The sequence below is a fragment of the Mustela nigripes genome, chromosome 14, assembly GCF_022355385.1.
Source record: "Mustela nigripes isolate SB6536 chromosome 14, MUSNIG.SB6536, whole genome shotgun sequence".
NCBI classification, from domain to species: Eukaryota; Metazoa; Chordata; class Mammalia; order Carnivora; family Mustelidae; genus Mustela; species Mustela nigripes.
In genome coordinates, this window is record NC_081570.1 from 82,649,925 (window position 1) to 82,663,833 (window position 13,909).

At 37.6% G+C, this 13,909-nt stretch overlaps 1 protein-coding gene across 4 annotated transcripts in view; it reads right to left on the reverse strand.

The window, feature by feature from the left end:
- Nucleotides 1-234: 234 nt before the first annotated feature.
- Nucleotides 235-13,909, reverse strand: part of DPYD (dihydropyrimidine dehydrogenase) — an 833,094-nt gene continuing 819,419 nt past the window's right edge. For all 4 annotated transcript variants that reach the window (XM_059375481.1, XM_059375484.1, XM_059375483.1 and 1 more), the window contains 2 exons: nucleotides 4,200-4,340; nucleotides 235-1,712 (listed from right to left, as the gene is read on the reverse strand). In XM_059375481.1, coding sequence (XP_059231464.1) covers nucleotides 1,539-1,712; nucleotides 4,200-4,340 — 315 coding nt within the window. In that variant the 3' untranslated portion in view covers nucleotides 235-1,538. The remainder of the gene's footprint in view (nucleotides 1,713-4,199; nucleotides 4,341-13,909) is intronic.

The following is a 13,909-nucleotide window of genomic DNA, read 5'->3' on the forward strand; positions in this document are numbered from 1 at the left end:
CCAGTGAAAGACGCATTTTGGCAGAATGGAATTAAATTCAGTAGGACAACCTGGGTAAGAGGGACTAGAAGTGAAACATTAAAATAACTGTACTGTCATTACCCTCATTAGATCTGAACTAGCATCATATATACATTTGGATGGAATGCACTATAGGATTAATCAAAACTTCACCCCGAAATCTAAATCGTTGACATAATGTTGTACTTGCAAGAAAGGCAGCCAAAAACCATGTTGTTTAAAATGCTTTATGAAATTTTATTTGATATCATTCAATCATGAAGATTTTCTGGTAAATGTGCATTTCTAAAAGTGCATAAACAAACATTTTATTTGTCTAGATCTTGCATTTTTCATAGAAATATACCACAGGTTGTTACTTAAAGATTTGCTACTTATGGATTCATATTAAAATATGCCACAAAGAGATAAATGAATTTATGTGATGCTATGTGCTGATTATGAAAAGAGAGAAATATAAAAATATTATTTGGCAGTAACAGAAAATATATTATTTCTTATTATTTGATTACTTTTAAAATTAAACAAAGAAACACTAAAATAAAGAGTAGTCAAGTTAGTTTTTGCACATTTAATATATATTACCAATACTATATTTTTCATTCTTGAATAATGAAGCACATGACCCACTGCCATATAATTTGGTCTTTGTTCAAACATTAATTGCTATAATCACGAAAGCTACTATTAGAAGCAGACAGAGCAGATCTGTGCACAGCAAAAGAGTGGCTTTAACCAGGGCTCCATCCTAATATCTTATTTTGTTAGGAACATAGTTTAAATATTTAAAGAAGAATGTCATGTTGATTCATTGGTAGAGTTTGACTACTCATCTCAGGCATGAGTGGGGACCAGCCGAGTGATACGAATGATTACCAAATACTTCCACTTGAGTATCTAGCCTCCCACAAAGAAGCTATTTTGACAAAGGGGCCTTAAAAAAGTTTTGCAAACCCTCTTTGGCTTTCTTTTCCTGTCACAGTAAATAAGTATTTGACTTTCTTCATTTGTGCTTTATGGAGCTAATTACATTTGCTTAGAAACAGTGTTAAAATTAAATGTAATTTTTAATTATAAAATGTTTCCTAGGAAACATTTTCTTGTAAGTTAAATGGTACTTTGTTCTAAAATACTTAATTTCACTTACAATTAGAAATCAAAGACAGAGCATGGCATAGGGCAATTTGGAAACTATTGCATTAATTGCCACAAAAATGTTAATATTTTTCAGAATGGACAGCTAATGGTGAATATCCAATTAATGGCTACACAGTTATTTAACAACTATCCTCACAAAATAATCATTCCATTTTATGACCATTAATTGAATGGTCACTGGCAGGAGACTTTTTTTTTTTAATTTGGAAATTTATTTAGAAATTTATAGTTTTCATTTAGAAATTTAAAAATTATCTATTTGTTTCAATTTAGCAAAAGCTGAACATAATGGTCACAATTAAAAAGATCGGCACAGGTAGGTGGCCTCAAAGTTCATAGCAACAGTTTCACAAATCACCTTAACACACCAGATTATTCACAGCCAAGGGCAAGCCTCTCTTTGGTTCATAAGGTGTTGTCCTGGAAACCATTTTGATGCAGTCGATAATAGGGCAGACGCTGAGACACAGAGTACAGCCGGTGCAGGAGTCAGTAATGGTGGGCAGGTGGGTGTCGGGATCAAACCGGATAGCCTGCAAACAAAGGGTATTGCTGTCACTGACCAGAAAGGTCAAGGACGCCACCATTTTAGTGGGAACGTTTTCCTCCACTGCAATAGAGAGACACTCCGAGAGGACAGAGGATGCCCAGCCCTGGGGGTCAGCTAGAGCAACAGTTGAGCTGCCAGAGGTGCCAGAGGGGAGGGAAAAAAAAAAAAGAAAGAAAGGAAAAGAAAACAAACCAGAGAAGAAAAAACCATGAGAGACTATGGACTATGAAAAACAATCTGAGGGTTTTGAAGGGGCGTGGGGAGGGAGGTCAGGGGAGCCAGGTGGTGGGTATTATGGAGGGAAACTATTGCATGGAGCACTGGGTGTGGTGCATAAACAATGAATTCTGTTACACTGAAAAGAAATTAAAAAAAAAAAAAAGAAATACATTGTTTAAAATTCCTTAAAGGTATTTTTCTTGTGTGGTCCGAAGAAAAGATTGCAGAACAGTAACTCTCTCGTTTGCTTTGTTCTGAGCAGAGCAAAGCGCAGGTCCTTCCCCTCCTATCAGGATGGGGTGTCTGCTGCCTGAGGATGCTGGGGTGCTTTCTCTTCAAACGTGCCTCATTCTCAAGGATGAGAACGTGTCACAGTCAGCTGAGGCAATGAATGTATTTGCTTGGATTTCAAATTAGAAGAAAACAGGAGTTAAAAAAAAAAAAAAAAAGTTGGCTTTAGTGCCAGTTTTGAGGTGTGAGGATTTTCAGTGAAATAAATCCTTGATTCTGACTTTTATCCTCTGTCATATAAAATATGTCATAATCCAATTGAAAATAATTTTTTGGTTAAAAAAGTTGCCCTCTCTCAATTGAAGCTACTTGTAACTATAATTCTTTCCTCTTTTATGCACATAAAAATGAAGATGGTTTTATTAGATTATATTATGTCAGACTGCTTAATATACAAAAAGTCTGATCTTCAAGGAAACAACCATATTCTAACTGAACAAGAACTGTAGATATGACAAACCATAAGAAACTTCATCCACATAAATTGTTGCCATTTTTTAAAAATAAAACAACATCTTGGATGGCTGTTTGAATGAGTAAAAACTATTTCTCTTCCTTATGTACCCTTTTATAAATAGAAATCCAAGAAGCAACTGAAAATAAAATAATGCCTATATCTTAAAAATTTTATGCTTTATAAACTTGCAGACATATAAAATTTTATATTCAGTTGAAGAATTTGGTTTTCTATTTTTTATCTTTTTTTGAGACAGAAGAGTCAAAGGAGGACTTTTTAAATCTTTTAAAATGTATAATTATTGTTATTTTCCTCATTAATATGGGTTTTTATTTGGTTAGTTTGTTTGTTTTGTTTTTCACTGACATTGTACTAAGGCTAGAATTCTAAGGTAGGATTCATAACTTTTAAGATTTGAGCTATTAGAGTCCCGCCGCTATGATTTTAGTGACAGGACTTCTTAACTCATCACAAATTGGTTAATTAGAGGAAAGACGAAAGTGAGTGTGATGGGATTAGCATTTCCAAAATAACTGTTAGAGACACCTTTCAGCTACAAAAAAAAAAAAAAAAGTGACACACTAGGTAAAAAAAATCTGGTATGGAACTAATGTCAAAGAGGAAGAGATTTTTTTTTTTAAGTTAAAATATGTCTGTTATATTTCTATTAGGTGGTCAGAAGAATACGCAAAATCCCACCACGAGCAACATGGGACCTTCCTTCAGGCTGCATAAGCTAAAGGAACTTCAATTTTTAAAAACGGGCCATTTTATCTACCTTGAAAATTTCATTAATCGTCTCAAAAGGTGTTGCTTTATTCTACTTCTTCATAGCTTGTAAAATTTAATGAGAATAACATGAGTCTGTAGTTTTGAGACTGAAGACAGCTGAATCCCTGCATCTTCTGTGTGGTCCCCTGGCAGCCTCTCTGCAGAAGTGTGAGGCCCTGGGAAGAACCTACAGCTCACTTCATGTGATAAAGAATACAACGTGCTGGCTTCTCCAGTCACAAAGGAATTCTGGGTCCCAACACTTTCCCTGGTAGGAAGGTGCTTTTTTCTTTCTTACTGTAGTAGAAGCCCAGTCAATAACTGAATGGAAGAGAATTCTCTTGCTGTAGAAAGACTCAAGTCCTTTCAGGGTCATAGCAAGACGTGGTAGTTCTCCTCCCTCCTCTCTGTATTAAAGCCTAATGCTTCCTAACATCCATAATTGGGTGGATTTCTCTTTCTGGTTGGATTTATCCTTCCAGTGTTCTGGGTGATACAGTGATATTAAAATAACACCATTCACTGGATAGTGGCACAGTTAGGACAAGTTATGGCTCTCCTTCGAAAAAAAATTCCCATGCTTAGAGAATGAGAGAACAGATAAGCCCCTGCTGAGGGGCAATACTGGGCACGTCCGGTCGCCATCGTGCCCTCAGCAACACAAGATTCTTTCTGCTACGAAAGCCAGAAGAAACATGCCTCACAGCATCCCACTTACCGCAGAATCCTTACCTGGTAGCCAGAGTCGTTACAGGTCATGTAGCATTTGCCACAGTTGATACACATTTCTTCATCGATCATGGCCACGACTTGCTCTAGGTTGCTCAGTTCACCGAAGGCTCCAAGGTACTGCAGTGCTTTTCCAATGACATCCTACAAGGTAGGCACTGAATGACTGACAGGGTTTGTTGTAAAACATTGTCATGGTAATAATTAGGATCAGTCTAGATTTCTCTGTTTTGTTTTTTTTTTTAAATATAATGTTGCATTATGTAACTCAGGAAGTTTCCAGGAGTATAGTTCTCATAGATCTACTTTTCATAATTGTAGCTTGAAATTTTGTCTTCTGAAAGATGGGCAAATTGTGTGTGTGTGTGTGTGTGTGTGTGCGCGCACGTGTGTGTGTCTATTTCCAGCTTAGAAACGCAAGACCTAATTGACTGTATTCCATAGGTTCTCCACTAGATGATCTAAAGCTGTTTCTGTGGATGAAGAAATGAAACCTTTTCAGTGATCGTGGCTTCCTTTTTTTTTATCCCCCCAATTTTGAACTTTGAAGGATGCAAAAGTAATAAAAACTGACAAAGAGTGATACACTTAAACTAGAAAACTTTAGATTGCCAGGAATGAGGGGAATAAAAACACAAATGATATGCATTTATATCACTGCATTTGGATTCTAGATTTTCATTTCAAAAAAGTGCTTTGATAGCATGCCCACCTGTCATGTGTTGAAGAGTATTTTTCATTACTTAAAAATTCTAATTTATGTTAATTAATTAGGTTCACCTAATATCTAGAAGAAGATGCTCTGTTTCTTTTAAAGAACTAGGATTTTCTTCATTCACCCCTGAAGAGTTTTCATGCACTTACACATTGCTTTGTTCTTCATATTAATTGGAAGTGTGTTTAATATGTGAAGCACAGAAGATGTTTCATCAACAATAAGAAATACTTTGTTGCATAAAACAAAAACAGAAGGATGTAACAATGTTTGTCAAATTAGTATGCTGTTAAGATTGTCTGCTTTTGTTTTTAACTTTTAACAAGAGAATTTTTTGTTTGAATTCAAGGTCTGCATTCAAGGAGGTTTGACTCTTGCTTAACGCTATCTTCCTGTATTTTCTTCAGCATTTTATTTTCTTCTCTTCTTTTTATGACCTTCATTACCCCCTTTTTATTTTTTTCTCTATTTAAGCTCTAAATGACAGTATGCTGAGACTTGGAGCTTTCAGACTGAAACAAAGTTTATGTTTATTTGTGCATCTCTCAAGGAGTAAGAAGATAGAAACTTTACAAGACTGTCTTCACAATTTTCTTTTCCATGTGTTGGTGATAGAGATTCAACCATACTATAGTCTGTAGGTGGGCACTTGATATCCAAATTAATATCTCTGTTCCAAATCACTCTCATGATCTCAAGATCTACATTTGTCAGCTGCATGAAGAACACTGTCACTAGACATTGGTACCTTGAATTCTCCACTCACTAAACTTATCATCAACATCACAAAACTGGGTCTTCTTTCTGATTTCCTTCTTCTTGTGAACAAGAGTAGGGATTTTCCAATCACTGAAGCTTGACATTTCTGAGCTTGAGTCTACTCCAACTTCTCCCTCCTCCAGCATTTCACCTGTCTATGGTCAAGTCCTGTGAGTTCTGGATCTGCAATATCTTTTGAATCCTCTGTGTCTACTACATGTCTACTACAGTCTGTAACCATGACTAATTAGCTTCCCATTACTTCTAATGCAGTTAAGAGCCCACATGATAAGTCTCATTCTCATATTCTTTCTTTCCCCACTCCAACCTAAGTAATGTTGTCATCCTAATCTAGGCTGTATAGGACAGACTAAATTTCTTGCTACCTTACTCAAAAATCTGTTAAATTACATATTATCTCACATTTAAGGCTCTCTAACAATATATTTTTTTGGTCACTTCCAAATACCATGTGCTTCGGTTAGACTGAACACATGCTCCACAATGAACTACACCTGTCAGCTGAGTCCTCGGATGCCTAAATTTATGTTGAATGCTCTGTCCAGAATACCCTTCCTTCTTATGTCCACTTATGTCCTTCCCATCCTTCAAAGACATCTCACATGCCACTGCTTCATGAAGATGGCCTCAATTCTTCTACCACCTTTCCTAACCAGATTGAAGATGTGATCTCTTTGTCTCTTTATCTTCTTCATTTCTTCAATTTCCCCCCACCTGTTTTTCTCCCCTCCCCATTTTCTCTTCTATTCCCCCAGTGACCTATATAGTATTTTATCTATTATGCGGGAGCAATGATAACAAACAGCTTTAGAGTTCTTACTATGTATTAGACCAATGCCATGATTTTAAAGTGTTGTCTTACTTAAACCTCAACACATGAGGAGGTGAATGAGATTTAAGGTACAAAATTAAGTAAATGATGAAGCAGGGATTCAGTCAGTGCCGCCTGATTTCAAATTCTATGGTCATAAGCACTGCTGTGCTGACTCATCTGTTATTTCTCTACTTCAAGTTGTAGATATTTTCTATCTTTAGCTTCCTATATGCAGTTTCCTAGCAGGCTTTATTTATCTTTGTGTCTCCTGTGGCATATCTTGCTCCTGCAGATCACTGAAACATAATGGGTGCTCAAATATTTGTTAAAGTAAACATACATTCATTTATTCATGTACTAAATAGTGTAATATTAGGCACAGAGTTGTATGGGCTAATAGCTACTTGTTGATTTACTGAACAGTTTTATTAATATGAGAATTATAAAAATATTCGAGCCCTTTAAATACAAAATAATCACAGTCAAAGTATCTAGACATGCTTAATATCTCTAATAATATTTTAAGATAAGTCCATGAGGTAGCTATAAAGCTATTTATATGTGATAAAAAATAATTTTTTCAATCCAGGAAATCAATCAGTTAAAGCAGTTGTTTTGTTGAATCAGATCATGGCTTGACTGAAATCACCAGAAAATATTCAGATAATGATTAAACAAGAAACTCCCTAGACAGTCATCAAGGCTTATTCAAAAGACACAATGTATATTTCAAGACATTTTATTGTAAGAGGCAAGTTCACATTCTGTGTATATTAAATATGCCTTCTGCTCTATATTAGAGATTTTCTGTTGTTATTTATTAAAATATTGTTGTTTAATGTAGAAACTAAATAAAACAAGGTGCTCTTAGCCTCTAAAACTTATTAGGACATGGTGTTAAAAAGTTATCGTAGTTCTTAAGATAGTATAGTTTTTTAATCTGGAAAAGGTTAAAAGAATGGTAACCATTTTAAATTATTTTAGGAAAGAGTATCAGAGAAAATGAATTACTATTTTCTGTGCCTAAAAACGTGGACATTTGTTTAAAACCCAAAGCTTCCACTTAGTACTATAGGCTTATGAATACCCCTGAGAAGTCATCTGGAATTTGGAGTTCACTGAAAGACACATATAATCAGTAAAGGACAGATGGCTGGTCTAGTCCTTCTTGGACACATATTTGTGGATATTAGGGAGCCTACATTCTTCCAAGGAGGGTGTGGATATACACCCTGATTATAGCCATCCTTGATTACTGGAAATGTTCATTTGTGCATGTGTATGGAGAAAGTGATGCTAAAGTCTTTAAAGAGACACATCTGATTTAAATATAAATGTTCCTCAAAATTATCATCGCAAAGGACCACAGAATCCAAGAGTTACATATTCGTCAGTTAATTATATCTTTGGGATGATCAAAAATACTTTTTAAAAACTGGATCAGTCAATATTTCTGTTTAATATGAAGTTTAGGACCAAAGAGTGAGGAACTTGGGGGCCCCCAGCCCCATCCCTGTTGTATTATAATTTATTATGCTTAGTATGAATTTATTAGTTTTGGCCTTTTTTTTTTTTTAATTGGTGATTGAAGTATTTTCAACTTGTGACTATTGTCTGGCACGTTAACTGTTCTTCCTAGCTTGAAGTCTTCTACACATCTGATCAGTGTACTTTCTCTAAACCGGTCAATAAAAGTGCTAGTCAAAGGCCAGGACCAAGGACAGTGTGCTGTGGGCAATCCCTGTGACTTGTGGGTGAAAGGGATCCAATATTTAAATTATTTGGACATAGCTATTTATCTATTTATCTATTATTTATCCTTATTTGTACCATTACCAATTTGTCACACATTTTATCTTTTGCTCCAAGTTCACTACTTTCCTAATAAACCTATCAAAATAGGAAATGAGATCATTTGCTTAGTTCTCACTAAATTATGCTGATTCTTTTTTTTTTTTTTAAGATTTTATTTATTTGACAGAGATAACAAATGGGCAGAGAGGCAGGCAGAGAGAGAGAGAGAGAGAGGAGGAAGCAGGCTCCCTGCCGAGCGGAGAGCCCGATGTGGGCCTCGATCCCAGGGTTCTGGGATCATGACCTGAGCTGAAGGCAGAGGCTTTAACCCACTGAGCCACCCAATTTATGCTGATTCTTAATAACATCTTTCTTCATTAATGCTCTCAAGTCAAAGGTCTTGGGAATTTCACTGGGGTCAGACCTCAGGCTTGCAGCTCTCTTCTACCAAAAAGGTCCTTTTCTAAAGAACCCGAGGCAACATTTATTTTTCAGCAGTGTGATACAGCAATATCATACAAAGATACTTTCAAAAATACAGAATATAATTTATTTTTGATATCCTCTGTGCTAGGAGGCAGGGAGGGGGTCTGTACAGTGAGAAAAGGAAATCTGGAGTTTACATTTAGTAGAACTGTGATAACTGAGGACTCAGCATGAATATGCTGAAAGGGAGGGCAGAGACAAAGCACCAGCCTGGAAATAAAGTAGTAGATTGGCAGGGAAGGTGAGAGAAACAAGTAAACCAAAAGATGGGAAGGAAGCAAGAGAAAATCTGGGAACTGAAGTGAGGGAGAGAAGAATGGGAGGGACTCACAAGTGGGAGATACAGATGAGGTCTGGGTATGACTATGGTTGGCTCAGCACAGTTTTGTGCTCTGATTATTACATTCTCTTAAAGTAGGTAGCTCAGACTTTAAAGGGGCAAGTTCTTGCCAGGCTCTACGGATATAAGAGGAAGCATTTTTTTTTTTTAAGATTTTATTTATTTATTTGACAGACAGATCACAAGTAGGCAGAGAGGCAGGCAGAGAGAGAGAAGAGGAAGCAGGCTCCCCGCTGAGCAGAGAGCCCGATGCGGGGCTCGATCCCAGGACCCCAAGATCATGACCTGAGCTGAAGGCAGAGGCCTTAACCCACTGAGCCACCCAGGTGCCCCGGCAATATGGATTTAAATTCAGTGAAGCTGATGTGATATGTTTCTACTATATCCTTACCTATCTTGGGCTTCAACTCTCAAATATGTTTTCCCTACCCTTTTCAGTTATAAGAGCATTCTCTATGGATGCTAGAAAGATAATAGATATTGAACAGTTCTCACGAATTATAAGTTAACAATATACCATCTGCCCTAAGTAGTCGGTGTATTTCCTTTTCCTTTTTTCTTCTTTTTTTGTTAACTTTTAACAGACAAAATACATTTTCATTTTCCCTAATATTTTTTTCCAAATTCAGATAATTTGAGGCTTTGGAACTTCTCAAACATTCTTAATCCCTGATACCGCTCTTTTCTGATCATCATTGGTAATGTTGTCTTTATTTTCTAATATGACCATTGACTGCTGACCCTTTTCTTACTCCTTGGGAAACGGAGTGATTAGGTTATCAAATTTCTATTTGACAGCTTCTCATTCTTCTTTTTTAAAAGACCTTTTATTTATTTTCGAGAGAGAGAACACAGAGAGAGAGAGTGAGAGGTAGAAGCAGATTCTCCACTGAGCAGAGAGCATGATGTGGGACTTGATCCTAGACCCTGAGATCATGACCTGACCAAAGGCAGACACTCAACTGATTGAGCCTTCCAGGCACCCTGCTTCTCTTTCTTCGTGATCTGTCTTCAGGTCAGAGTCACTGACTATGGGATTGTTTTCTATTGTTTTGTCTGAACTTCCTGAAATGAAATTTACTAAAGGTGGAGGATACTTGTACATCCAAGGTCAGAGTTCCTTTCTGTGACCTCGTGAACTCACAGATGATATGGAATGTTACTTTCCTTTAAGATGCTTTAAGCTGCCACTTTTCCCAAACAGATTTTTATAAGGAGCCAGAAACAAGCCAATGCAGCCAGACCTCTCGTTGCTTCACTCTCTTCTGTGAGACTAAGTTTACAACAAGGCAATTCAATAATTTTTCAGATGTTTTGCCTTTAGTGGAGTGGGATTTTCATCTGCAGTCTGTAAAGGCTTACATCACTCCTCTATCTTGCCTGTCCCTATTAACCATCTGGTTATGAGGTCTGTGACATAGTCCCAGGGTAACATTTCTGTATTTCATTCATTTCACTCTGCTGCAGCTGCTTCCTCCATGCTTCACCTTCAGGTGTGTGATTTCCGTGCATGTGTACATCTTTTTGACATATACTGCTCCTCCCCGAGCCCTTCCATTAGACCTGTTTATTCCAAAGAAGATACACCTTTCCATGGCCGTATTCCAGGCAGGAATCACATCACAACACATCCCCGTAAGATGTAAGAGATGATATTTACCAAATTCTGTTCATTTCTTTTAAAGTTCAGTTTAATATTTTTTTCATCACTGTTTGTTGGTATAGAAGACAACTGAGAATGTTAATGTAGCCCCAGCCCATTTCTCTGGTATCTTCTGAAAATTGCTGGGATAGTCCTCCACTATTTTTCTTTCTGTGCCATCTCTTTTATGCTCTGTAGTATCTAATACGGTCTTACAGTTTTATCTGAGTACTTTTCTCCTTTCTCTCACAATTCAATTGAAATAATAAACCACTCGATCAGGCTGACTGGTCTCCTGCCAACACTGTCTTGCCAGTCTTATGAGATGCAGTCCATCTCTTACTCGAAGCAGCAGGAAGAAGAGATGAAAACATCACTAGTGCCCCTAAACCATTCATTTTCCTACCCAGAAATTCAAAGACGTTAGAGATACATTCCTGGCTTCATAAAGAGAATGAGAATTCATTCTCATATATATCAACAGAAGTGGGAAGCATTCGGGGGACTTTATAAGTCTTGGCAGACTCTCAAATCTCTGTTATATGCTGCCTGGGAATAAAGCACGTTTCTCATTTAGCCGGGCCAAATGTGCACACTGTCACTTCAGTTCTCAGTGAGGAGACAAAACTGTCTCCTATTCAGTTTCTTTTCTCTAGCACAAGCGAACCTGTGGAATGTCAGGGGCGTCTTCAGAAAGTCCTGGTTCATCTTGCAGAAGGAGACCTCTACACCTACTGTAGGAGGACAGCCCTCTTTTTCTTCCTTTATCTCAATCTTCTACCACTATTTCTGATTACTGTTTTCTTCCTCAGAATCCTTTCATTTCTGTTTCTTTCATAAAATTGGCAGCTACATAAAAGGGATATATGTATATACACACACACACATACACACACACACACATATATACACACACATACATGCATACATATATATGTACACTATGAAATGGAAGTCAAGATGTGGGCTTGCTGAAAAGGAAATCAGCTGGGTGCCAAGTTGACCTGAGGGCCTCAGACCATCCCTGATACAGGACTGAGGGCCTTGAGGCTATTTTTAGCTTCCAAGGGGGCAGGGATAGCATGCAGGACCCTGTAGTCCTAGTTTAACACTGGGAATAACCACTCGATGCTCTAGCTCACATGGCCAACACCTTAATCAGTACTTCCCTTTGCCCTTTTATATCATTAAGACTGATGAAGAAAACTGGATTATCTTCCTCATTATTGCCTCTCAGTTGGGTCCTTTCTATAAGTTCCTACTGAGAAAAGATGGGTTTACCAGTCAGACCCTACTACCTGGTTGATATCCATGGATGGTGTATTAGATTTAAGGTCTCATGGCTGCATTTCTTTCCCAGCATGTATAAAAACTATGCTTTTCAAACATACTGATTTGCTTGAAATACTGTCTTCCTTCTTTTTCATTTTCTTTTGTGAGATATGCAGAAGATAGTGCAGGGCCCAGGTTCTAGAGCCGGACTTTGGAATCAAATCTTAGTTTTGATGTCTTCTTAGCTGTGTGACTTTGGGCAAGTTATTTAACCTGCTTATCAATTCCTTAATCAGTAAAATAGGAAAAATAAGGTACCTGATAGGGTTACTGTGAGAATTAAATGAGTCAATTCACAAGCATGTAGAACCGTGCCTGAAACCTCATAAGTACTCAATAAATATTAGCTTTTATTATTAATTCTCTGCTTAATTAACACTAATTTATTAAACTCCATGTTAAATATCACCATCTCTGTGAAGCTTTCCACAATTACCCGAGGCAGAACTAATCCCTTTCACTCCTCTGTGTTCCCAGAGCATTTTGTACATATTTGATTGAACTGTAAATAATTTTTAACATGTGTCTTTCTCCCTTGCTAGACTATGAGCTCCATAAGGATAGATGTCTTTCTTTTTAAAATTCATGTTGTATTCCTAGTTTCTAGCACAGTTCCTGGATTGCAGTGAGTGCATAGTAAATACATTTTAGTGCTGTATCTCCACCGAGATCGAGAAAATTCCTGTGCCTTTGACGGTTTAGATCTTTGGATCTAAACCCGGTCCTTAGCACGCTCTGGTCACATAGCAAATACTCAATAAATACTTACTGATGGACTGATATTGAAACTGCCTACCTTCGAGGCAACAGACCATTAAATCTTATCTGAGGCATTTGAAGGAAAAAAGAACAAAAGATGAGATCTATTGAGCATAGCTTGCTTAGAAATAATATTGTCACACTCCTAACCAGGGAAGATGGGGTAGATTAGAAACTTGAATGCATGACTGAAAAACTTGTTCAGACAAGAAGGGCTTAGTTAACTTTGTGGGGCACTGGGGCTCTTTCCGTAGCAGATGGGGAATAATATACTACGCTAGCTGAGAGGATAAACAAAGCAGTGGCATGGAGTTTAAACTATCGAACAAAGGAATCTATAAAGAGGCCAGCAGACAGGAGGGAAGAAACAAGCTCAAATAAACAGATGGGTGGACAGAGAAAATATTAAGCATGAAAACAGACAATCCAGGCCCTCCAGGAAAAAGGGAAGAAGGAAAAATCGTATGCCGAGAACAGAAGAAACACCATAGGGAAAACATAAAAGCAATGAAAGCAACAGAGGGCAGTACATGGCGTGCCTGGGTATGTGTGGTATGTGTGGTGGGGGAAAACAAAAAGCATGAGAAGCAATGTCTGATTCACACTCACAGAGATGGCCCTTAAAGGGCATGCAGCTATTCATTTCAGTGAGGCCTGAACAACCACACAGCCACGCCATCCAGACGGGGTCTGAAATAATGGGCCAAGGGATGGGGGACTTGTATGAAAATAACAAAACCCATGGCCCCTCACCCTGGAACAGAACTATGCTGTGTACAATACTTTCACACACATCATTTCACTCGAAACAATGGCGTCGAGGCCTTCTGACATTATCTTGTATTTATTCTCCCTTCTCCCAATCTCTTGCCTGGGTTGTTACCACAGCCTTCTAACCAGTCTCTCTGCTTCTGTCCTTGCCTGTGTAGGATCTTATATCAACATTACAGCCAGTAGGATCCTCTGAAAAATTACATCAGATCATGTCTTTCTTCCTTCAATGGTTTCCTGCCAAAAACTTTCCTATTACAGGTTTTCTGCACTTTCTGTT